Raw genomic sequence first — 27,182 nt, 5'->3', positions numbered from 1 at the left:
GTTATTTAGTGATAAATATATTACCAATTGTGAGCAATTCAGGGGGTACAGTTTTAGAAGCACATGGGTAGATAAATGCCATTAGATTTTAAATGTGTTCTGTTCAGTTTGCACTTACGTATTCTTGTGCCTAGCACTAGTGGAAAGCAGGCCAATTTTGTTTAGCTTCCTAATTCTGCATTGAGGAAATCAGCTTTAGGCACAGAGATATAAAAATCTTGCATAAAATTCACTGTATTGTGAAAGAGACCCTAAAAAAAAAAGTAACGTGAAAGGAAAAAAAACTGTTATTTTTGGACTTCTTTTAGCTCGTTCTTTTAGTGATATAATTTTTGCTCTGTCTGTGTACATTTTGATATGCATATTTTTTTCAAAAGAAAATAATACAATTCAAATAGCCTTAGAGTCTTTTTATTTCAGTAGTAGTACTTGAATTATGTTTTAGGGGTACTTAAAACACACTGAAATAAATGGTGATCCTCAATGGGTTTTGGAGCACTGAAACACATACGAAAAATTATAGCTACAAAATCTGTAAGTAAGCCTGACCTGAGACTTGTAGCAGCTGTTTCAACCTATGATGCCATGAGCTGTTCTGAAGCTCCTTAATCTGCACATATTTGAAATAACAAACCACAATGAGTCCTGTGCAATTTGTCTGTCACATGCCAGAATTTAGGAAACTGTTAGTTCACTAAACTATGGTAGCTGGAAAAAAAGTATTAAAAAAGAAAGGTAGCTTAAATAAGAATGTTTTAACCCAAGTGTCACCAGGAGCTGTTGGTTTCTTAATGGTTTTGAAAATCAGATCTTCCAGATATCCAGCTCCAGGCTTCTGGGGTGGGGTTTTTTGGTGGGGGTGTTACCTGGCCTCTGTCTTGTCACATATCACAAGCTTTACTGCTTTCACAGAAATGATCATGACTTCCTCTGAAATTTTGCCTACTGTAACAAAAAAAAGCGAACTAAGTTCCAGCAATAGTAAATGTATTTAGGCTCCACTTATGTTAAAACTAATGATGCTGTACCAGGTCCTACATAACAGCAGAATAAGGAGTACATTCACTGCACTGTGCATCATGCTACAGACAAGTATACTAGGAACCATGATATTTTTAAATTACTTGGCATTGTCTAGTTATCATGGGTTTAAGCATTACTTGGCTTCAGTTGGAGACAGATATAGATAATAAATCTTTGAAAAAGTGCTATCAGAATTAAGAGCTAAGTGGCATTTAAAATATTTTAGAAAAATGTGATTGCTAATTAATTTTACAATATTCCCTCTTTTCCTAGTCTAAATTGGGTCTCAGGAAGGAAAAAAATAAGAGCTAATAAATGACCTGACAGGGTTGCAGGGGTTGTTTACTAGTCCATATTTGACTGGGATTCGTGCTTCATATGATTGACAGTCATTGCAAATTCTTTGGCTTTTTAAGACTTAAGGCGCCGCAGTCTTGGGTGAACTTCAGTTCAGAATAGAATTGTTTACAAATGTAACTAAATAGTTACTGCAGAATCTCATGCTACATTTCACTGAACTGTTCTGAGATAATATGGATTTGCAGTATAAATGGAGATGAGTTGGGTTAAGTCATACTCTCAACTACTGTACCTTCTATTTATTCCATCTGGGAGCTTTATCACCCTGGCACCTGGAAGTCGACAAGGTAGCTGAGTTGGCTTTCCATTGCTCACCATGTCTAACCATCTTCCTGCAGTATGACATGAATATTCTAGTCTTTCATCAAAATCAGATTATTCTTATCCAATAGAGACAAAAATTTTCTTGTCTCTCCAAAATTTGCAGTTTATGTAGGTAGAATATATGCAATGCAATATTTCCATTCAACTTAGCCTTCTAGTTGTTCTTATTTCAGTATTCGGAATATTCTTTAGTCAAGATTTCTCCCCAAGAGAGGTCAAGTTGTATCCATACTAGAACAATGTGCAGTGGACGTGCCTTAGCATGTGCAATTAAAAATTGCTTTGGCCTGTTTTCTTTTCCTGTTTTACATTTTATAAACTCATATGTAATCTGATGAACACTGTCATTCTTCAAATTTCTTCAACATTTCAGTTCTCAAGGGACTCCTTTCTCATTGAATATCATTTTTGCATATTTCCTTTCTCCACAAGTGCTAGCATGCAGTAGCACAAGTTGAATCTTGCATATTTTCATATTTACTTATGTTACATCTGTTTTTTCTTTGTTTTGATATTATTGCTTCCTTCCAATTTAATATTAGCTCCATATGCCATCTAAAAGCAGTTGATTTCTACCTCTAGCTAACCAACAACTTGTCAACAGAATAGTATGGAAATTATGCAGCTCTTGGACACCTGACTTTGCAGCCAAGTGGAAGCAACTTGAGCAAGGAGCTTCTGAGTGAGCACTTTGGTAGAGCTGCAGTGCAACAGTTTACTTTGCACTTCCCTTGCAGCCCAGACACACAGACCATCTTGCAGCTCCAGTATTGGTATGCTTAGCAATGGCTCAGAAAGCACCAGCTTTGGTGTCTTCTGTCTGATCTACTTACTGCCTAGTGCTCCCTAAACCTGGAAGACACCGCATTTTAAGACACCGCTACTCTATCAATAGCACTGAAAATATATTTCTGACAGCAGAAGGGTCAATTATATGAGCAACTCTTCCTTTGAAGATATTATGGAAACATGCTGCTTCCATCCTTCACCAGAGGTGAATCATGAAAAGAGGACTTTGTCACAAACACGACCCTTGAACGTGGTATAAAAGAGTTACCCATCTCTCTAGCCTCTGTTTCCCATTCCACCTCCCAGAACCAGCATGTACCCCTGCTGCACTCTTCCTAAGTAATCCCAGCATTACTGTGACACTCTGAGCTGAAAAATCAGCATGTATTTCAACACTTGTCATTTTGGGCATGATAAGCCTTGATGCTGTCAGTGCCTCAGGAGAAGCAAGGGGCTAGCAAAGGGGGAAGGCCTGTGCATTGTAACTGTACCACCTATAACTAGCCCTATTCCCTCCTCCTCAGATGTTGTTTCCCTGGCACTGAGACTGGCTTTTGGCGTGGGAAATCTGATGTCAGAAGTTTGGGAACTGCCTTGACAATTAATTCACCTTTATCTTATGCTCTGTGCCAAATACAGCTGCACTGGTGGCTGATCCTCTGTTGTGGTTACACATGTAAGGCTGAAGCATCTAATCATGTTGGGGTTTTTTTTTCAAAACACAGGTTGGCATGACCTGCAGCTCTCAGACTAAATTATTATAGTGATCCTTTCCAGGTGCAGATCTATTGCAAAAGTATATAAATATGATATGCCACTGGTGTTACACTTGATGCTATAAAAGCAAAGGATCTTTCTCCACTGAAAGTCTGTAAAGTGAAAACTAAAAAACAAAACCTTGTTTTCTTTTGAAACTGGTTGTAATGCTCTCTTCTTCTCACTTTTCCAGACTCTTATCTCTTGACTAAATGTGTGTCACTCCTCCAATTTTTTTTACTGTATTCCCAAGCAGGTGAGAGACAAAAAGGAAGATAGCAACTATACGTCAGTGCCTAGATAAAAAGGTGCAAAATTAAGTTATGAAGCTTGCCCTCTCTAGCAAAAAGAGCTGATCTTCTATTGGCCCAGCATAGCTCCTTCTTCCCGACAGTTTATTGCTTCTAATCATACAAATAAGGGCTCATTCCAGTATGATTTTTATGAAGTCCACAAAAGAGAGTATACTCATCTCCTCCAATGCTTTGGATATTGAAACAGAACATTTTTTTCCAAGATAAGATAATGCATTAATTGCTTTACTTATTAGATGAGCATTAGCTTTTGATATAAGCCATTCCATAGACTCCTGACACTTTGCATGCTGAGCAGTCCTGTCCTTGAAGTTCCTGTAGTGCACAATGATCAGAACTTATCGCTGATGTTTTTTTAGCATTTACTAGCAGCGTCTTGGCAGAGGGTGACCTCTAGTACTGTCTCTAAACATTTTCAATTTACAGACTCAAGAATTTTTGCTGCCTTTGCCTCTCATTCTTTTGAGGAGGTCAGCCCTTTATGAATTTGCCACAAGAAAGAAGTTCGAAATACCCTATATACTTAAACAGCTTACCAGGAATATAGCCACAATGAACACACAACATACAATTCATTTTAATATTTATAGAAGAAATTCATGTTGTTTTAAGTGTACAGAAGCAGCTGCTGTCATTTGGCTATGAGCAGATGTTAGACCTCCGAAAGCTTCGCTGATAATTAAAATACTAACAGTTAGTGTTTTACCCCAGCTGCAGGTTCTGTTTACTGTAAATTTGATTTTAATGGTGCCTCTGTGCAGTTATTGAATAGAGGTTTGTTTTCTACTATACATGCAAAAGTGTCTACAATGAAGACAAATGGTTATTTCTCATAATTTACTCTGGAAAGATATGAATATACACTGTAATGTAGTTGAGTTTCTAAATGAAATACAGATATGACTATCACATTTGAAATGGTAGTTTTTGCTGTCTTAACTAACGAAAAGAACTGGGGAAACTTGTAGTTATTCCCAAGCATTCTCCCTAAAAACTGCTGTGCTTTTCAAATGGGTTGAGATGTGCCCTCGAGCAAAGAACAGGTGCTTCTTTTTACTCAAAAGGTGCATAAATCAGAATAGATAAATACAGAGAATCGTGATACTCGTATTTGATAGGTATGCCGAAGAATATAATTTCTGCTTGATCGTTTAATAACATGATATTTTATTTTAGGTGTCTCTTACAAGTGTCTGTTCTCTTTAGTGCATATATGTACATCTAACATTGGGGAAGGCCAGCCATTTTCAGAATTGTTAATCCCAAGGGCCTGATTATGCAAACACAATGCATAATGCAAGCTACCATGTTTAGTCCCTTTGAGACTATTGAGGCTAACTATGGCAGTAAGCAGTACTCTTGATAAATAAATGTTTATAAGACCAGGATCTAAATGTATGTATTCTTGAAAAACAAAAACTCTTGCTGAGATAATAATGACAAAAAGGATTTTTTTTCTTTTTTTTGACAAAGCCATTACTGTCTGGAACTAGACCTATTTCAGAAATCCAGATCATTTTCCTTATGAGCAGAGCTGTTGGGGTTTTTTTTCCCCTGATTTGTAGTTTCCCTAATACACATATAAGTGTTCATATTATTTTTTTATTATACTGTATGTTCTCTCTGCCTAGGAAACAGAAATCTCTGGTTTTACCAAGCACAACCAGAACCCCTTGAAATTGGGATTCTGATTTAGAAGTGCTAAAAATGCACTTTACAGATGCACTGCGGGGGATAAAACAGAAAGAGCGCATCCATGTATCATCAATGTCAGTTGTTCCAAACGGAGGGCCAGAGTAGGCTTTGAAGCCGGGCTGCCAAGAAATGTCCAGGCTGGCTCTCCTCATCTCAAGCTGCTAAAATGCACTGGAAGAGATAGCTGAAACACTCCAAATACATTCCTGATGCTGCTTGCCTGTGTAGGTAATTGCTGTATATGCCACAGTGAGGTTTTTGCTCACACGTCAGAGTTGAGAAGAGAAGCTGGCGTGGTGGCAAACAGGTAAAGAGAAAAAGAGGTTGATGAGAAAACTGGCTACTGTGCAGGTTAGGCAGTTGTAGATTCTGCACGTTAACACTGTACGTTTGCCACCATCAGTGGGAATTTTCGTATGTATACTTTTCATTTGCATAGCTTCTGTAACACTGGGCTCTATAGTATTCATTTTTGACCTTGAGTGCAGGAAAAGAGAAACTGAATTTTTTCCAGAGAATGCCTTTTCCCAAAGGTTAATTGGACACTGGAGGGAAACTAAACGAAACCAAACAAACTGCCTAAACACCCTACCTGAATGGCTTGGCTGTTTATTTTGGTGGTTGTTTTTTTGTTGTGTCTTTTTGTAGCTGTTATCATAGTTCTGTAAGGTGTGGAAGGTAAAAATGGCAAGCAGGAAATTTCAGTCTGTTTTTCAAAAGAAAAAATATTACAAAAGTACTTTCTTTTGCATTTTAAGAAACCTAAAGGATATCTGCTGCTTTTTAAAATACCTGGAACGTTAAAACTTGATCCTTTATTCAAGCAGTTCTTAGAAGACCTTGAAGTTTCCAAACATGATTGAGTGGTTAAGGACAAAGCTAGAAACTAAGGATGTTTTGAGTTTCAGCGTTGAAACATGACATTACTGTATTTTTAAGTATAAAATGAACTATGAACATTGTCTGGGAAGTGGGGGGATTTTTCTTGTTTAATTTTCTTTTTACAATAATAATATATTGAAAGAAACAAAAGCCTTGCTGGATTGGTATCTTTTGAGATTTATGTACTTTGTGTCAGTGGTGGATTTTTTTTTTTTTATGCCTCTTAGGGAGATGGTTAAGTCTCCTATAGGTATAGTTATTTGTACTGCTTTGCAAATATTTGCTGCCTTTGTGGACATAATAGTTGTAACAAGGGCCATTTTGGGTTGCTGATTGATTTCACTTCTCAGTTTGACCCATCGTATTTTCTTTCCTTCAACAGAAGACATGAATGAGCCTTTACAACCTCTTATTTAGTAGCTTAACTAGCTGGTTTAAAAAATGCTGGCCCATGCATTGCTTTCACATAAAAGCCTTACAAATGATAAAGAATAGTTTTTACTATGGCCAAGGAACAGAGGTCTGAAAAATGCATCTTATTATTATGGCCTCCAAAAATCCAGGTAATCCCAAAGTTATGACATTATGCCACAGTTCTTAGACTGCACTTAATTAATTGAAGTAAAGATCATAACAAAAAATTTAATTGAAAGGAAAAAGAGGAGAAACTTGTAGCTTGATGAAGGCGTAAGTTATTACCTTACAAATTTGAATGGTGGACTTACCGTACCATTCAAAATATTGTGCTGCCATGTAGACAATAGCTTTTAAAATAAGAAAATCAGTTGCTCATTCAAGTGATTCTAGACATAAGTTGAATTTTTTGTATCTTTTAAATTTCTTAAAGATTGTATTTAATTGAAAGAAATTTTCTTGCATTCATGTTATTTAATATTCATTGCATTTTAATAGATACAAAATATTTGTTTGTGTCATTAAATAACATACCTCATCACCAAAGTATGAATAGGAGGCTATAAATCAGGCCTCCTAGAACTTCTACAGAAAAGGAAAAATAGCTGTTTTAAGCTTGCTGTGTAAATGCAGATCATTTCCGTCGTCATAATAGATTATTTCATTTATGACTTACTGCTTTGTCCTAAAGTGCACCTTGTGAAGGATGTCCTCAGCCCAGCCTCACCACACACAACCACTTGCTACAAGTTTTGGGGAAGGATTAGAATTCTAAAGAGACTGCTGGCTGAGAGCAAAGTGGTGCTTTACATATAATATTAGCCCAGACCTTCCTAACGCATTACGCGTTCCTTTCTGAGACAAGTCTCCTTAATGCCATCTTTATCTGCTACACGATGCATGAAATCTACTTTCTGTTTTAGAACTGCGGCTGACCCCCGACCCCATGAGTGGCGCCACAATGTGACCTTTCTATTGTCATCAGCTTTCATTCTCCTGAAAATTCTATGAATTTTTATTACAAGTTTTTTTAAACCAAGCTGAGGCTTCAACAAATTACTTGACACAGATGAGATGAAGTTGTTGAAGTAGTGTTAGATAAGTTTTACAGCCAGCATGTGTGCTGCTGAACAGTACAAAGCCAGTGTCCTACAATGTCATACACCAGTAACTGCTGAGCCTACTATTGGATAAATACATCATTTTATGGAACATTGATTGTTCTATAAACCCAATGGAGTATTATGCTCTATGATCAAACCATTTAGATTGTGTGTAGAGCACAGAAAATGCCATATTCAGGATGGTACTAAAAGTGCCATTTGTGTATTTTATGGATGTCATTACGGGGGAAACTTCTCTCTGTAGGCCCTGTTTACTGCAAAATTTTTTAGTCTGTAATGACATTTTTCATTCACAACGTATGCCTTCAAGAGAGGGGGCCCTTGTTTTATTTGTTTCATTCGAGTTTACTGCACAAATCCTGTACATTTTAATTAAATGTAAGCTTAACAAAAGAATAAGGTATTTATTCTGTGGGGAACAAATGATGACAGTAACAAAAGAATAAAACAGACACACAAAAGGAAGTCAGGTATTGAGTAAGAAAGAGGGGAAAAAGGTACTAAGCCCTATTTGTAGTTTCCCAGAAGCACATTAAACATCAAAGCATTTCTTTTAGCCCTATTTCAGGAGTTTGTGGTCTCAGAGAATTAAAATAACCTGCAAATATGGATTTCATGTCTAAAATTTCCTGACATTTTCAAATAAAAAACTAACAGTCGCTCAGGACTCCAACTGATAAATAATGGCTCTGCTGAAATGACAGACTTCTTGGAAAGAAACCAATTCTGTGATCATTGCACCCCTAGATATGAAACACCTCCTTACAAATTGTCTGAATATGAGCTCTCGTATCATTATATTTTGTCATTTTAATGCCTGTTTGTGTATCTTTTTAATTTGCCATGACATGCAATCAGCAACAAGTCCACTTTTCCTAATATTAATGTGGGCTTGTATTCCAGCTTATGTTTGCCGTGTCAGCCAACACTTACCCCTTCTCTTTACCCACTTTTAAGAGGGGGTGAGAAGCAGGCTGAATTTACTGGAACAACATGATTGTTGCTACATACAGTCCAATAATGTGACGTGTTCCTTAAATACATAAAAATTCCTGCAAATGTTGTGTTGGATAGCAGAGCTTCATTATAAAAATGGCGGCTAAGCCTAAAAATATGTTGTTTTCTAAATATCTGCCCAACTTGGCTTTACACTGTTAAAACAGAAGAAAACCAGTAAAATCTGCAATTCATATTTACCATGAAAAATGACTAAAATTGAAGTTGATGTTCCCAGTAAATTCTTGGTCATAGTCCAGTTAAAATTTAAAGTTACAGTAGATTCACATTAGTTTAAATGACACTTGAACTTCTACACAGCTCAACATTAATTCATTATAGTTGAAATGGAAGAATCTTCAGTGGGTGAATCTTTTACAATCTGATTGAGGCTGTTACATTTTATAGGAGCCATTTTTCAAAGCAGTACTGACAGCACTCGAAGTTATTAAATTGCTGAATCAAAAGATGGACCTGCAATCGCATTTATGAACTGTGATGGAATAGCTGGGGTTGCACTGAGCTGAGGTTAAGATGTTGGTGTAGTTAAGCTTCATCACACCCCTTAGTGACAGCAGTATTTACCCATGTAGTTTACTTTAATGGTCGGGAAGTGGCTTAACTCACCTCTGGATTCAAATAGATTAAGTAAGCAGTCAGAATGGCATAATTATCAGTGCTGCGAGGGATTCACCGGATAGCTCTTCACCCAGGAGACTTCCCATTCAATTGCACAGTAAAGACTGGAGTTGCATAGATTTGCAGGCACAGCATTTATTTGAGGAGGTGAAAACAGGATGAATTCCCTTTTTCTTTCCCTTCCCCAGACCAGAGTTTCTCCTCAACACAGGGATGCTGTGTCCCGTACATAAATTACCATGATCTTAGGGGAAAGATGTCATGATTTTACTGTGTGTGTGTGTGAAAATTATGATCGTAGAGTTATTTTGATTTTGAAATCCAGTGGAAAATGCATGATTTGTAGAGTTATTTTGATTTTGTGCCACATCACTGCCAGACTCCTCTTTTATCATGTCAACAAAGCAAGATTCCTGAGAGAATTAATTACTTCTACTCTATTATAAAATGTGGAGGAACTAAGACAATTGTCATTTTATGTTGATTTCCCTTTCCTATTTTTCTGCTCTTTGGGGGGTCTTGTGAATGTCAGTGCCTACAGAGAGCACAGGAAAAGTGGGGATAAGAACCAGTCAGTCCACAGTAAACTTCCTTTTTGCTTATACCTGACAAAATGTACTTCAATTGCATGTGCCAAATTTATCATACAGCATCACCTGGAAACACTCTAATAGTTTAAATTGTTAATTTTCTTTTCCAAAGATAACCTGCCTTGAAAACCAAGATGAAGAAAGTTGTATAACATCAGTTTAGACTTGAGAAGGTGATTTGCAACCTTTCAGCTTGACAAAATTACTTATGTGCTTTACAGTACAGTTCTCCACTAAAAGAGTGATAATAGAAGAAAGGATGGTTGGATGGATGGATAGATAGATAGATGATAGATAGATAGATTAGATAGATAGATACCAATATAAGAGCTCAGTATTCTAAGCATTGATGTTACTTTGGAATATTAGCTTGATATGTGCCTTAGCGTATCAAGTTGCTAGAGGCTGCAAGGTGCCAACTACTCAGTCTTGGAGTAACACAGCTTCTAAATGAGAACTTACCTTTGAGCAAATTAGTCTGGTTTTTAGAGCCCATTTATTCCTCTATGTGATCAGGGCCTGACAGCTCTATGCTTTGGGTGAAAGCAGTTAGACCAGCTTTAGTATAATTTTCTTAGTCTCTTGATGTCAACGGAGTACAGCGTTCACTAGAAGTGGTTTGGACAGTACAGTTCTAGACTGAAATTTGATTGTAAAAGTCAGGGTTTTTTCCTTGTCTGTTTTATCCTAAGCAAGCAATGGCATAGCTATTTGTGTTAGTGATAAGATGCTACACCTGTTATTCCAGAGATGTGATTTCAGTTTTGTGTAGGTGAATTTGAACTGGAGCGTGGGTGTGAGTAGTCTGAGCATCATGGACTTAGTCAGCCTTCCCAAGGCCTGTCTGGCATTAGACTCTCACCTCATTCCCAGTGTCCAGGACCCACTTTTTTCTCTGTGTGCCTTGGTTGTGGCCCAAAGCTTACTTCCCAGTACATGCAGTAGCTCCATGGATGCTTCCGAGTGGCACTGCCATGGGAAGACAGTGAGTGCTAGAGCTGTCCTTCCAAGGAAATCCACTAAGCTGGTGGTCACAGCTCTCAGTTACGTCTTCCCAAAAACACGTAAGGCCATGTTCTGAGAATGGTGGGCTTGACTTTGTGCAGCTGTGGGCACCATTTGCCTTCCTGAAGCTTGTTAGCGATGAGAACTGAGAAGGAAACCTTCAATGACACAAAACCAGACCAAGTGACAGAGCAAGCAGTTGGAATATGGAGGTTACATGTATTATAATTTGTTAATTGATTTCATGTAGAAATAATTAGGAAGCATAATCGAGGTTTCTCTGGATAATATTATATAGAATATCCTGCTTAGGGAAAGAAAGCTACTGGGTCTTTTCTCCAGGTAACTAGGCTAGTGACTGAGTCAGTCAGGGGTGCTGGAGATGATTCTCGGTAGGAAATGAAGGAGAAAACAATGGCATCAAAATGACAGCATGGCAATTACCTCGCCAACAAAAGCGGGGTATTGAGATGATCAGCCACAGTTTTTCAAACCCAGATACGTTTAATGTAATATACGATCCTAAAATTCATTACTGAAGTACTGAAATATCACCAATAGGATCTTCTGTAAAAGATGTGTTAATGGCTTTTAACTGCATACTGTATTTACTTGGGCTTTTTTATATAGGATATTTTAAAAAACACATTTAAATTGTTAATAAGCTGAAGAATGGTTAAACTCAGCAATTATTTCAACCTGTAAATATTTTATTTGGAAAACATGCAAATTGGCTTTGTTCATTTGCTCATTTTACCTGTGTTTTCTACCAGTGAAATCTGAAAATCGTCAAGGAATTTTTTTCCATTCGAGCTACAATTTGTTAAAGTAATGAACTGATATTTGCCATGATACCATGTTAACAGCATATTTTATCTTGTAGGCATTGTGTCCAAGTCCTATGAGTGCCGACTTAAGGGGCAAGGAGCAACCTTTGTGGAAACTGCAAGTCCTTTTACCGCAGCAGCACTGGGAGAGGTTTCTCCAGTTAAGGAGAAGGTCTTTCGGGGCAATAGAAGACAGCCACAGTCACCTGAGGAAGTTCAGCAATTTATTATTATTCAAGGATATGACAGTGACTTTGCCATTGATGCCTCTGTGGAAGAAACAGCAGTGGCTACCCTTCAGACATTAGCAATGGCTGGTCAGATGGCCAGGGTGGTCCATATCACAGAGGATGGGCAAGTCATAGCTACAAACCAAAACGGCTCCCACGTGAGTAGTGTGGTTCCAGGGCAGATACTTACCGAGCAGTTAGCAGATGGTGCAACACAGGTGGTAGTGGTGGAAGGAACAGGAGCTGATATGGAGGAGGCCGTTCAAATAGATGCGGTTCCTGACTCCAGTAGTACTGTACTGCAGCAGATAATGCAACAAGAAGTTTTAGATGCTTCTGAAGCTACAGTCAATCCTCCAGAATCCTCCTCAGCATTAGATGCCCTGCTTTGTGCTGTAACAGAGCTGGGTGAAACAGAAAACAAATCTGGACTCCTTGACAGAAGCAGGTCTAGTCACAAAGATTTCTTGCAAATGCCAAACCCTGAGATGCCCAGCGTTCCCAGTGATGCAGAGGGACAAGAAATACAAATGTTCCACAAAGTTCAGGAGACTCAGGAAGATACCAAACCTATGGAAGTAGTGACACGGGTCATGCACCCATCGGCTATAATTGCATCTCAGGAGAGAGCTCAGGCTGCCTTCAAGAATATGGTCCAAGGAGTATTACAGTTTGCTGTGTGTGATACAGCTGCAGCCGACCAGCTGATGAAAGAAGGTGTCACTCAGGTCATCGTAAATGAGGAAGGGACTGTGCATATGGTAGCTGGAGAAGGCTCTCAGATAATTATGCAGGAAGCTGGTAGCCACACACTCAGTGTCCAAAGTGAACACATGGATTTAGTTGAGTCGGATGGGCAAATATCACAGATTATTGTCAGTGAAGAATTAGCTCAAGCCATGTCTCAGGGCTCTGATGGTGACTTCTCTGAAGGTGCAACCCACTACATCGTCACAGAATTGCCACCAGACATGCAGGATGAGCCTGGTGTGTACTCACATGCTGTGATAGAGACAACTGGGTCTCAAGACATTTTGCAGGCTGGTACTGCTCTAAAAGCAGAAGCTGTAACCCCTGATAGAGCAAGAGAACAGTTGGCAAGCATGGTCATTTATACAGAGGGTGGCTCACAGGTAATTCAAGGCCAGAGAGATTATAACAAAGTACAGGAAGCATGAAGAGCTTCACCTCATAGGCTGGATTCAGGGCAAAGCTGGATATTACCAGAATCATGGAGGCACTGTATTCCTGGAATGTTTTCTGTAAAGCCTTCTCAGTAGAATGTCCTCCTAGCCAGGTAACAAATATGCACTCTTCAGGAAGTGAAGATCGGCTAATAGGAGGAGTTCACTGAAAAGGATAGTACAATTTTGTTACAATAGCTCTAAGAATTATTATATGGGATTATTATAAAACAAGCATATTAGGATAAAAGGATAACAGGATAATAGGCCCCTGTCCCAAAGTAGGAATTGTTCTGTTCACTGTTTTCTTTGTTGATTTTTTTTTTAATGTTGTTTTATCTCAGGGTAATTCCCTGCCTTCTGTCATTTTTGTGTAACATAATCACAGGAGTAAAATAATTGCACTTATATGTACATTTTGTGAACAGATAAATATGCAAAAAATACAAACCCCACAATAACAAGGCGAACAGGTAAGCTTACATAAAGTAATCAGTGCCCTTCTTCATTTTAAAGAAAAGCAGGTGACATTTTGTTTTCTAAAATCTTACTTTAATGCATCCTTGGCTAAAAATATGTTGTCAAAATAAGGACTTTTTGCATCTAAAATGAAACTTTTCATAGTAGTTTACTCTTTCATGGTATCACATAAGACTTTCCCTAAAGAAGAGCTCAAAAAAGCTGCACGTCAGAAAATCCTTGGTTATACATATTCGGGAAGAAGAACTCGATGCCTGTAACTTCCACTTAATTTTAGATGAGAGTCCTACATAAGAAATGTGCATTTTTTGAAAAAAATATTGTCACTTTCAGTGTTTTGCTTTTCTTATAAATAGTGCTTCATATAAATACCATTTTGCAGTTCATTTGGTGAGCTACTTCCGAAATGTTATGGGGATTTTTAGAGAAAATTCTGACATTGACATTAACAAGTAGGGGGGGAAAGGTGACCTTGTATTTCTTGCTTCGTCCAGAATGTCAGTTATTTACTTGTGGATATACTGCAATTGTTCAATTCAAGTTCGTGTTGAAAATATTTGTTTCATGATAAAACTGGTTTTGTTTCTTTAGAAAAATTGTAAAATATAAACTGGCAAGGTTTGGGGATTATTTGTTTTGTCTTTCAAATAAAATGTTAGCATTAAAATGAAGCATCATGATTTTTAATATGAAACAATAAACAGAACTGGCATTCAGCAGGAGCAAACAAACGCTATCTGTTGTGTCTGTGTATTTTCTCTTTTCTCTTTTCTCTCCTCTAGCTCACTAGATAGATAAAGATAAAAGAATCTAATTTCTGAAGTGTGCCTCATGCATGCTTAATATAATTGTATAAGTGTTTAGGGTATAAGCCATGCTGACTCTAGAGACAACTGGGTTTCGTATCATGTTTAATATCTTAAAATTATCAACTATAAGAAAGTTGGGGTAAGGTAAAACAGTAGTTCCTTCCTGAAGCAACTGTTTAAAAATGTATTTTCTAATAGGGCTGCTGAGAAAAGGCGCCTCATTCTGGGGCTATAAGATCCTTCTGTCTTTTTATCTCTTATTATTATTATTTTTTAAATTTTATTATTTTCCAAGAATTGAGGTTGTGTCTTTGTCAACCCCCCAAAAAAGTAAATTTCAAGTTAGACATCAAGATTCATAATTAGCCGAGTTTGACTTGCTCATCTTTCTTAAAAGTGACAGGCTGTTCACTTACTCTTAAATACTGTCTTCAGCAAACAGTGACAGGATCAACTCCCGTTTGTTATCAGGAAAAAGGTGACCTTTACAAAATGATGGCCCTCTGCAAGACTCTCACAGATGTTCAAAAAACTGAATGTTTTTCAGTGGAAATATTTCTTCTTGATCATTTCTCCTGTTAACTGTAGCCCTGTGGTCTTGCAGCTTGGATGCTAATTCTTCGCTGTGCTTAGTCCTGTATGGCTAACCTTTCTGCTGCAGTACAGGATGTTGACACTGACATGCTGCAGTTTACCATTTGTGATTTATTTAGGATAAATATGTCTCAGGTGGCATTTAATCCTTCATAAAACCAGTGTAGCCTGCAGTGTCAAACCAGCAATCACATTGTATGCACAATGAAAAGAGCAGACCTTTGCATAAAAAAAAACCCCAGTGGTAGGTGTTCCTGTTCTTGGGAGCATTGGAAAGGATTCACTAACCTACCGTGTGCTGTAATTACCTGGGAGCTCAGGTTAACGATACTTCTCTCTGAGTGCAGCCTGATCAGGAGAGCTAATATTTTCCTAGGGTTTTTTTTTCCCCTTCTTTTTAATGTGCACTTTAAAGTTAACTTATTAGCTCCCTACAAATGTAACATTAGAAATCAAGGGTGACATTCTTTCCTGTACTGTCAGCCTGCTTAAGGACTCCACGCACTGTCTCAACCCCATACTAAAACTCTCTCTGCCATACACCAAAAGTTGAGGCTATGGCAGATCTCTTCTAGGGCCTAGGAATTGCATCACTGACATTTGTCTCCCTCCCATGCCAGAGCTCCTGGCATTGTCCCATATCATAAACTGGGAGGAGATGAGCTGGGTTGCTCTATGGATCTTCCCAGTGTTCCTCTGCCCTCTGCCCTGGAGAGCAGGGAAGATTAGGAAGCTGGGGGGAGGCACTCAGAATAGAGCAGCATCTGAAAAGGACATGACTCCCCCCAGGGCCATGTGTGGTGCTGGTGAGGTGCCTATGGTGTGGCCGGGAGCAGGCTCTGAGGCTGCAGGAGCCCTTTGGCACAGGTAGCGTCCACTGTCAGAGCATCGTAGAACTTGTGTGGTGTGGATTTAAGAAGCCTATGCAAGCCAGGCAGCCAGTCTCTCCTAAAAGTGTTTGCTGTTTGGTTTGAGCACCTTCAGTTGCCTGTGTCCCGGAGAATTCAAGGGCTATGCTGTAATGGAAGCAATTGTTGAGGGTACAGTATTCCCATGTCAGTTGCCTTCTGGTGTTCTGACTGCCAGAGCCACTGGCTTCATTTTCTCTTTGTTATCCATTCTGAATAAGCATTAATAAAGTTGGATCATGCTGTGATGATGCCAAACAGGTAAAGTGTTTAAGAAGCATTGAACTAGTATGCAGGGGGAAAATAAGTAATAATGTAAAAAAAAACAAAACAAAAAGACCCCCACCAAGAGTGAACAAAAAAGCCCTAAGTGAAAACAAAGAGGAAGAAGAGATATTTCTGGCAAGCAGTCTCACCCCCCCATTTCTTAAGAATCAGATATACACCTCCAGAGGCAGTGTTTCCTGGCCCCGGAATACAGGCTCCATCTTTGGGGAGAAATGGGAGATAACAGATAGCTGGAAACTATATTTAGAGAAATATTTCCTATAACAAAAACAAAATGAAAAGAACCCAAAACCCAACATAACCCAAAGTGCCCACAGCTACATACCATTCTGCCTGACTACCAGCTGCCCTTTGCTAAGGAAGTGAGATGAGCCAGAGCCAGGGAGTTGATGTGCTAAGGTATGCACTTGTGGATTGTGCATAGTGCTGCAAGCACTGCTGTCATTTATAAATGCTGCTTTAATACCAGAAATGTTAGCTGTGTGTTCTGGAAGAAATACATTTGTGATCTTAGTGGGCAGTGGATTCAGCTTGTGTAATCGCTGTAGGAATCTCTGTGTGTCAAAAGTTCTTGTGCCTTGGGCTGGCCCTGAGCTGAACCTGTGCTTAAAATGCAGTTGAGCCCCTTTCAGAAAATCCTGGGGATAGACCTACTGGCAGAGCAGTACAAGGAGCTGGTGTTGTGGTAGGCACAGGCCTCACAAAGCAACTTCTGGGGCTTTTCTCCAACTTTCCCTTCTCAGGAGGCTTCCTAAGTGCAAAACCTGTAAACAATAAAAAAGAGAGAAGAGTGAAGACAAAACCACTCCTGAAATTTGAAACTAAGTAAATTCAAGTGAGAAAAAAAAAGTCATTCTTTTGACAAAACAAAGAAGAGCTGTGAGTTTTCACTTATTTTACTGAGCAACAATAACCCATAATTTGAGATAGCGCACGGCTCGCTCAAACAGGCTACCCCTGTTCCATCTTGTTGAAGAATACAATTCGTTTTCTACTCCTCTAGGGTGATATCATTTTATATGAAGAAAAAAGTTAGCTCAGATGGCAGTTATATGTTTCGGAAGCACCTTCTAATCAGGGATTGGTGATTCATTATTAGCTTCAGCAGGCGATCCATCTGACATGTAAGGGGAAAAAATTAGCAGCTGTCACTGCATGATGAGTTAATTTCCTGATAGGCCTGACACTGAAAAGCCATTTGGAGACATGGAGATGGCTGATGAGAAAACCTGGTGCTGGTTTATAATTGGAGAGAAAGAAAGGGCAGAGAGACAGAGGGAGTTGGGGGAGGGACTGAGGCTAATCTACAAGTGGGGATGGATGTTTGTATATTTGCTAAATAGGCTGCTTCACAATAACCCACATTACTGTGCATACACACCTTGGTGGGTAAGTAACAAGGACTGGGGTCTTTCATTTTCCTTCTGCTGCGTGTCGTTATTTCTAGTCATTTGTAATTAGTACTTCAGACAGTTTTACACTTATTCCAGCCCGGGTGAATGGTGTACAAGCACGCGATTGGGTTATCTTGCGGTGACATTGAAACCTGACATTTTAGTGGGAAGGGGAGAGAATGACGCTATTCCTTTAATGGTTCTCACTGCAATTTTCTTAATTGCAGCTTGAGATTTCAATCAATCATACAAAAATAAACTTATCTGAAACAAATATTGTTAAAACTTCCAAAAGCACAATTGCAAATGGTGAAAGAGTATTCAAAGAAGTCTCTTGGAGAGCATGGGGGAATATGCTCTTCAAAATATATAAACACATGCCTCTCTGTTTATACTTTTTAAGAATGGTAAATAAAACTATGGAGAAAATAGGCATGCAAGACCAAATGCTGTGGAATCTTCTTTTTGTGTGTAATTGCAACACAGGGTCCTTTATATGTAATAAATAAAGCTAATAGAAAGCCCTTGGCCAGAGACTAACTGATTTCTTCAGCACGTTAGGTGCTGCTTTAAAGGGACATTTGTTTTCAGCTATTTAAGTAAGGTATTTAATATGCTCAGCAAAGGGAGCCAGGCTTTTCTTCTAACTGGAAAAAAAATATTTCAAACTTTTATTTTTCAAAATAGTAGACTTAATGGGATTTTCAGCATCATCAGAAGTTAATTTTTGGTTGGGAAAAGCACAAGCCAGTAGCATCCACCAACTCCGTTTGTACAAAACTAATTTCGGCTTTTTTTATTAAGATGTTCTTAAATGATGGTCAAGGATTTGGGAGCAGTGGTGGAGTGGGGAAGATCCACGGTACAAAAGTAGATCCAGCACGTATCATGCAACAGAAATTGATGTGTGTGTATACGCAAACTAGGATTATGTTCTGCAATGTAACAGGACACCTGAACTTGTTTAAAACACATTCCTGTCTTCTGGCAGCAACACATTTATCAAGGCTACTTGGAACGACCAGTTATACTGCGTAGTCCTGCCCTGGAGGTCAGCATTAACTGAGTGCCATTGGGTTCTGGGAATTTCTGATGAGTAAGAATAGCAATCCCTTGGGCAGCAATAGCTTAATTCTGGGGTGGCTTTTCTTCCATACTCCCCAAACCTCTGATCACTCTTACTGCTTGGAATCCTCATTGCTTACTACTTGGACTCCTCGTTGCTTACTGCAGCTTTTCCATGCCTTGATTCAGTTTCTTGGAGGTCCTACACACAGACTCACACTGCCTGTGTGTCTTGTTTTGGAGTGATCCACCTGGTTATTCAGGGTGATTAGTTAGTTGCCTCTGCTGGATTGCATCCCTTGATATGTAAGTAGCCATGAGCTTCAGGATCCACACAATGGTCAATAGACAGACTTTGAAAGTAATCTGGCTCCTTGAGAAGGAAGGCTTGTTGGATAAGTTGAGCATCACAAGGGAACATCTGGTCAGACAAAGGAGAAGAAAAGATTGAGCAAATGCAAGGGTAGGAGGCAGAATTCTTGGGCTAGTAGGAACTGAGCTTGATAAGGAGCTTCTGAAAGTAGAAATGGAACTGAATTACCAGTAACTGAAAGCCATGACTGCTCACATGTGACGAAGCTGTATACACAAGAATTGCAAGACAAGAAGTAGACAAAATGGGAAAGCAAAACCCACTGCCTTTCCAGCTCAGACCAGGAACCCAAATCCAGCTCTCTTCCCCTCTCTGTTCTCTCCTCCACCAATGCCCAGGGCAGAGACAGGTGATTTGGTAACCTCATTCAACTGACCCTGTGGTGCCATGTGTAACACAACATCTGTTTTGGAGATCTGGCCATAGCAAGTGCTGTAGGTGCTCCAGGTTGGAAGCTGGCTTCTAACACCTCTGAATTCCTGCAAGGGAAGACACCAACAGAGGAGACACATCTCATCTAGATAGAATGGAGGGTCACCAGGGGAAGAAAAGGACTCATTTCTGTTGCAAATAAGGTATTTACTGGCAGATGTCTTACTCTGAGAGAGCTTCAGGACTTTGCCCCAAATCCTGCTAAGCTTCTTCAATCTGCCAACGTGTTCCTCTGTTGCTGGGGGTGTAGAACAGGTTTTTGTTTTCTGCTCAGCATATGGTGGTGATTGCTGGTGTTTGGTAGCTGTGAAATCCAGATGCCCAGCTCCAGGAGGATTTTTGCCTTGCTAGGGACATCTGGCCATCCTCTTGGCCTTGCTCTTCTCCTCATTTTTGCTTGCAGTCTGTAAGCTTTGCCTATGAATTTGCAGAGCAGATCATTCAGCTGATTTATTCTTCTGCTTTAATTCAAGGTTAAGAAGGAATCAACAAAGGGAAGCCTGGTGTTGTGTTTGCACCTGGGGACCCAGATAGAGACAGGTAAGTCTCAAGCTCACTTCCTGCTCTTGCCAGGGCAGCAGAGGGGTTGATGCTGCTGTGGCACACTGAACAGAAGGCAATAGCACTGTTGGCTGGCAGCAGCTTGGTGGGGATGGCAGGTGAAAGGAAACCTAGAGGGATGCATCCAAACACCAGGATGGCTGCCTTGCTTTGGCTCAGAGGAGCTAGGCGCTGTGTGGGGTGTTTCTGCTCAGACTCCTGCCTTAAATCCATATGCGAGCTATGATGAAAAAATTCAGGGACAGCAAGTACTGCAGATATTTAGAGCAAATGGAAGCAGGAATTTCCAGGAGCATTTCTGTCTAGTAGCTGAAGAAAGCTAGTAGCACAGGAGAAACACTGAGTGACCTGGGAGAGCCTCTACATTCCCTGACCTCTTTTTGTTATTATTATTTTCCTCAATGCCATGGGTGAACTTCTTGTTCCTGCAGGTAAAGAGCTGGCTCTTACAGGAACTGGCTTGCTGCATACCTGGTAATCCTGCTGATGGACCACTCTGCTATAGAAAGTGTGTGTCTTGCTGGGTTGTGATGTGATCTGTGGTAGATTGTGCTGGGTTGTGATGTGATCTGTGGTAGATTGATGATGTGAACAAAAGCCTGCTGCTGAGGAGCAGGAGCCAAGTCTTAGACAACATGCCTGTTGGAGTCAGCAAGAGAAGACAATAAACTCATTTGCTCTTGCAGTCTGTTGATATCTTGGTATCTGACTCCAACATTCAATAGACAAAGTGCTAATGTGGCAGAAATTCTTACCAGTCTGCTCTTCTCTGGGTGCTGGGTTTGTCCTCTTGTCCCCATTTGCTGGGCCTTCCTACTAAAGGTACACCAAAAATCGCCCTTTTCCGGTAGCGAGCTCTCAAAGCCCCTGCAAAGAAGCAGGCATCCATTTCTTCTCTCTTCTTCTAAGGTGGGTTCATGACTCAGCTCCTGATTCCTCACTGACATCTCAGCAGCAGGAGTGAGTCTCTCGCCCGAGCAGCCCAGCCATGGTTTGGCTGCAGTGTGGGTGGGTGACTGCACCCAGCAGTGCAGGGGATGCACTGTGCCGTGCCAAGGATGGCCTGCAGGGGCTCACTCAAAACTCAGCTTTTCGATAATTTGTCTCAGTGCTTTAGTGGGTGGCTCCATGCCTAGTTTATTGCGTGCTGTTGAAAGCCTACTCCAAAGGCAGGATGAGTCATTTTCTATGGACATTTCTTCTGGTACTTGTCACTCTGGTGTCTGAGTGCTTCCCAACCCATCATGGCTTTATCCTTTTTTAGCCCACTAAGGTATCATGAGGAAATGCTTTTCCTTTTTCACAGAAGGAGAACTACAGAGTACAGAGAAAGATCTACAACCATTTGTAGGGCCTCATTTCAGCTCACACAGATATTAACTTTCCACAGCTCTAAAGCTTTCGTAAATGGGGAACTATCCCTGGTATGTTACCATCATAACACCTTTCTAATGGAAGGTGTTTTTGTAGTGGAAGGTGTCCTTCTAATGGAAGGTGTCCCTGTCTGTGCCGGAGGGGTTGGAACTAGATGATCTTTAAGGTCCCTTCTGCCCCAAACCATGATTCTATGATTCTAATGGCATTTGGTGCCTCTTGCTGTTAGAATGTTCAGTGTACCCACAAACCAGATACTAGGAGCTGATGCGGGTGCTGGGCAGAAAGGAGCATTTCTTTCTGTAGCACTGCTGTGCTACATCTCTTCTCTGGCTCCTGACTGCTCCTGTTAGCTTTGGAGGTTCCTGCTTCAGATACCTAATAGCAAATTTCCATTTCTGTATATGAAGCCTGGAGCTTACATAGCTATTATACATACAGGCAACGATACTGCATAGGGTTTTCTCTACTGGGCATATAGGAGCTGGTACAAAGGGAAGAGCCAGGCTTTGAGTGCTCTTACAAGGAGATTCTTAACTGACCTGCCAGTTGTGGTTGCTCACCTAACGCGCACACCCCCAGCCATGCAGTAGAGTGTTTCCCCATCAGGCAAGTGGCAGCTCACAGGGGCCTTTCTGCCTGCGCTTCCAGAGGGATGAGCAGAGCTCCTTGCAGTAATAGCTGGTGATGGGGAGTCATCTGCTTGCGTGGTGCGCTCGGTGTTAATTCAAAGTGAAACGCCCAGTTCCAGACGCTGTTCCAGACGCAAATGTGTGCACACTGGGAGGCACATGTGGGAGATCTGGTTTCTTCATCCAAGCAGCTTTCTAAGAAAACCCTTTTGATAATCAGTCTGAAAGACTGCTGAAGTGAAAATTAAACTACTTTAAATGCTGTTATGGAAACATACCCATAACAAGCAAGAGCTGGATTTCTGTAGTTGCCACCCAATAAATAGATGAGGCTCAGCTCTGATGTCAGACCAGCTTTACCTTGTGCATGTCCTCCGATGTCTGGTTTTCCAGTTATGAACCACAGTAATTGCGATCAATCAGGCTTTATACTCGCTACCCACAGGCTGTTTATTAATGAATCTGCATCCCATCTTCATTTTTTCACAATCTCATCAAATCTTTTCCAGATCCTGTTTACATCAAATTTTGTCTGCAGCACACTTTTATAATGTCATCCAATTTGGAATTCCTGATTCTGCACTAGTTTCTCAGACCAGGTCCGTGATATACCAAATAACAACACGTTCCTGAAATAAAAGAAAAACGAAAACATGAGAGCTTTCAACAAAGTGCAAAGAAAAGCCATTGATTTATAAGTGATACCATCCTTCCAGGCTGAGAACGGGCTATGGACAGACAATTTTTTCAAAATATTTTCTGTATGCGTGTGTATATTTAAAGGCTGGAATTGCCTTCCTGTGGATGCTTTAAAAAACATCAGGTACTTTTCTCCTTAGCAGTGTACATTTTCTTTTTGGGCACATGGGTTTTATGAATATTTGGCTTGACTTGCTAAAGACATCAATTTGACGTGATGCAATGTGTTATAAATGTCTCAGATCAAATGCAGAATAGAGAGAAAAAGCTTTAGAATAGAAGTTTATTAAAAACACATACAGTCTATTCTAAACGAAAAAAAAATAAAAACAAGAAAAAAACAACGAATGTTCCCCTGTTGCATCAATGCCAGAACATTATGTTTGCAAATAAGAATTTAGCACTACAAAGACAATGCCCTAGATTAACTAAGATCCCATTTCACAAAACCCTATGGCAATAGTCTGCAACATCAGTCACAGGAGAAGATATAACACAGATGCATTTGTGCCCTCATGCAGCTGAACTGAAACAAAACAAAGAGTGAATTAGGCTGAATATCTTACTGTGTGCAACGTATTGTACAACAAGGCACCTTTGGGAATGTGTCACAGGGTTTGGTAAATTGAAAACAAAATAAACAGATCTATGGGAATAAATAACATCATATTAGATGTCTGCTGCATGTAGACTACATTAGCTTCCAGTCACAATCCGGCTTCGGTTTTCCCACTAGTTTTCAATGCCTGTGAAAAGCAGATGATATGAAACCCTTGCAAAGAAAGGGGGGTAGGGGCAGAGGGAGACACGTTGCGCCCTCCGCTCGTTCGCCTGCACATGCACACGTGCACACACACTCACACCCTCCCTCCTTCTCTTCAGTTTGATGCAATTTCAGACAGATGAGAGAGAGATCAGTGTCTCCCTTGCTGCTTTGCATACATTAAGTCAATTTTGACATTTCTGGACCAGCGCCCTGAGTGAAGGCATTTTCCCCTACGTGATGGTCTCCCCTCACTCTCTGGGTAAGGTGAGAACGTTTACAATCCAGTTCACCCTCAGCCTGATGTGCTCAGTTGCCACGGTCAACATCACTCCACGACCTGCGAAAAGCGCCAGCGGCTGCAGGGGTTTTACGTGTCCAGGAGGAGGGACAAGAGATGCTCCGGGCACCTGATCCTGATGCAGCCACAACACACATGACTTCAGAGGCAGCTGTGGAGGCCCAGGTGAGACAGGTACTTTGCTGAGTCCCATCTCTAATTACAGCCAAATTTAGTTGATGTATTGAAAGCGTTTTTCTGTTGCTCAGCCTTGTGGGGTCAAGGTCTGCTTCAAGGTTCGTGGGTGAAATCCCACTGATTTCAACGAGGTTGCTTGCATGAACTGAACTTAAAAGTTCAGGCCATATTTATCTCAGCAAAAGTTCAAGCTAATTCATTTTCTCTCCTTTTCTCTCACTCTCTCTCCTTCTGTTTTGCTTAGCTTATAGCTGAGTAGAAGGAGCACATATCTCAGAGATAGCTTTTTAAATATAAAATTCTCTTTATAACCCCAGAGCAATATGTCATTCTGCGATTACAAAAAAATGTACTCTTCCCAAAGAAATCCTTCTGAAGCAAACATTGGCTTTATCCTGTCTGAGATCTCAGCACCAGCCTTTGAATTCATGTATATCAGAAATAGACGTAGATCCACAACAGAGCAAAATAATTGTAATTATTCCAGTCAAAAGCCTATTTCTTCCCTTTAAGAAGCAGTGATGGGCCTTGAGATGAAATGCAAAAAATAAAAAGGGACACGGAGAGAAAATTATATTTTAATAACTTGTTAATCTGAACACTCGTAGGAGATGAAGGTTTGATGAAGAAGTTGGAAGAAATTTTAACGTTCAGGTAATTGATATTCTTGACTCTGTTAACTAAGCTCCTTCTGGCTTAGGGGACAGATCAGATCTGTCTTCACTCTCCACAGACGTGAGCCCAGGTCCTGGGGACCTGGGGATGCCTCGCGTGACTCTGCTGGGCTCTGGCCAGTTAATGTCCTTATCATTTTTATTTTCTTCCATCTCCACTTGTAAGAGGATATTGGAAGGCTGCTGTTTTTCAGGTTTGCCTAGGGTTGTGCTGTCTACAGGCATTCAAGGCAGCTGGGGTTTTTTTTATCTAACTTTTGAAATATATTGCTCACAGGGAACAACATAAGAGAAGATCCCTTTTGGCCAGCCTTGAAGGTACTTACTCTCTTGTTTGTACACCTCTGAAGTTCCCTCCACTCCGCTCAAAAACTGGAGGGCCTGTATCTGACCTTATCTGCAGATCAATATGTTCCCCTTTGGGTTCCTGAGTGCATTCAAGCATTTTTAATTTGATTTCTCTATTCACACAGACACAATGAGATGAGAGAAGGATGAGGCTGACAGCTCCCATAATCAGCACTCATCTCCTTTTCCAATGTGTCAAAATTGCATTTCCATAATTCCTTCCATTAGTATTTTACCTGTAGTCTCCAAAGGCTCATGCTGGGCTGGTGAACGAGAACCAGATTCTGGAATTAAGCTACAGCCACGAGTGCTGCTGCTGAAGCCATCGTGCTGGTACAGAGGCTTCCAGACAGCTTTGCACTCAAGTGCTCTGTAGGGCCAGGGTTCAGCACGCTATGCTGTCACCTCAGCCTTTAGACAAACACCAGAAAGAGATGGCTAGAGGGGATGGAGCACAGAGATCCCTCAGGCGGGAGGAGGAGGAGGAGGAGGAGGAGGAGGAAAGCCCAGCTCTGCCCATTTCTGTTTTACATGTAGCCTACTGCCAATTATAACTTTCCATGCCCCTGATTCTGCACCCTGCATTTTCTCTGTGCTGTGACCACATTTATGGCAGCAGCCTGCTACTGTGATTCATAGAATAGATACAGTATTACACAGGACTTGGCCTATATGTTTGTGCTTAACCCCTTGATGAACTCTGGTTTAGATAGTGGGAAGAAGGTAGGAGCTCCTGCTGTAATGATCAGAGGCCTCCCCCAGGGAATGTGGGGACTGCTTGTTCATCTCTCCTCTTTTCTTCTGGGTCTCCCCATCCAAAGGTTGTGAACTCATCCTGACGTAGCTTGCTCAAGGCAGCACTAGTCACATCAGGAGTGTTGTGATGACCCCGTGGCCTGAAGAGCAGAAGGGAGACTGCAGGGAGTGGTGGCAACAGAGACAATGCCAGCTGCTGAGATGCAGGAGCTACCTGCCTCGAACTGGAGGCTGGGAGGAGCCTTCCCACAACCACTACCAGTCCCCCCAGACTCGTGGGTGAGGCTTCAATTGGATCATGACTGCTCTATGCCTGAGTGAACTAGTCCTTGGCAAGCTACTTGCTCAGTAGTGCATTAAGTGTACAGGGCTGGTTGCAACACACCAGCTGCTCGCTTCACTGCACCTTTTTCAGGACAGAGCTATCACACTTGGCTTTTCTCCTTTCTCCAGCTAAGAAGGGTTTGAGGTCTCCAGCAAAAACTGTGGGGCTGAGAGTGAGATGAGAGCCAGTAAGGGGAACTGGGGAGTTTGTAGTTTAACTTCCTGGCGGCAGAAGTGTGGGAGGGCAGAAGAGAAGGCTGGCCAAGGGGAAACCTACATCCAGAGAGGGAATAATGCCTACCATTTATGTGGACAATGAAGCTCAAAAACACTGTGGCACATATGCAGATATCGGGCATGCAGGCTTGCAATCTTTCCTGCCCAGGTCAATGGGAGCTGCTTCCTTAGCATGCCTGTGACAAGGAAGTGCAAATAAATCCCATGCGTTTTTGCCTGCTTGGTGACTGCGGCACAGCCGGAGGGGTTTCTGGAGACCATCTCTGCAGACTTCATCAGCAGTGCCCTCAGGGCTGTCCTGTTGGACAGCGTGACAGAGATGTGGTCACTGGCAGAGCACTGTGAGCCTTGGCTCCTTGCCAAGGGTCCTGACGTGCCACTGAGATGTGTCACTCTGTGAAGCAGCAGCACACACATGGCTGCGCAGCACGAGCCTCTCCACAGCCAGTCTGCTCCTTTATACCAACCTTAGTGAGGATGGTGTAATGTGAATGTACTTGTGATCTGAAAGACATATTTTAAAAGCCTCCTGACATCAGAAATTAAATTTCTCGTCTTTTGTCCCCAGGGACACTAATGCTGACTGTGAGCGTAAAAGAAACCTGGATGGCTGCGTGCTGTCCCCATCTCAAGATGAAAGCCCTAAAGCACTACCTGCAGGGAGTCAGGAGGTGATGGTTTCAGAAGCACTTACAAGACTTAGGAGCCTAAATACTATTTATTTAAAGTGACATTTGTCACTTAAGAGCAAAAATCCTACTGAATCTTTCTGAACTAATTGAGCTAAGGCCACGTCTGAAGTACCTAACTCAGATCACAAGGTCAAACCACCCTGGCCATC

The 27,182-nt window shown here is 40.9% G+C and overlaps 1 protein-coding gene across 1 annotated transcript in view; it reads left to right on the top strand.

The window, feature by feature from the left end:
* The window catches only part of ZNF407 (zinc finger protein 407), a 333,641-nt gene extending 319,281 nt beyond the window's left edge, over positions 1-14,360 (top strand). Inside the window, exon 9 of the mRNA XM_017819557.1 lies at positions 11,795-14,360. Coding sequence (XP_017675046.1) covers positions 11,795-13,146 — 1,352 coding nt within the window. The 3' untranslated portion in view covers positions 13,147-14,360. The remainder of the gene's footprint in view (positions 1-11,794) is intronic.
* Positions 14,361-27,182: the final 12,822 nt, after the last annotated feature.

This window comes from Lepidothrix coronata, unplaced genomic scaffold (assembly GCF_001604755.1).
Source record: "Lepidothrix coronata isolate B3197 unplaced genomic scaffold, Lepidothrix_coronata-1.0 Scaffold75, whole genome shotgun sequence".
Classification (NCBI taxonomy): domain Eukaryota; kingdom Metazoa; phylum Chordata; class Aves; order Passeriformes; family Pipridae; genus Lepidothrix; species Lepidothrix coronata.
Note: the sequence above shows the minus strand (reverse complement) of the source record. Positions and strands in the feature narration are given on the sequence as shown.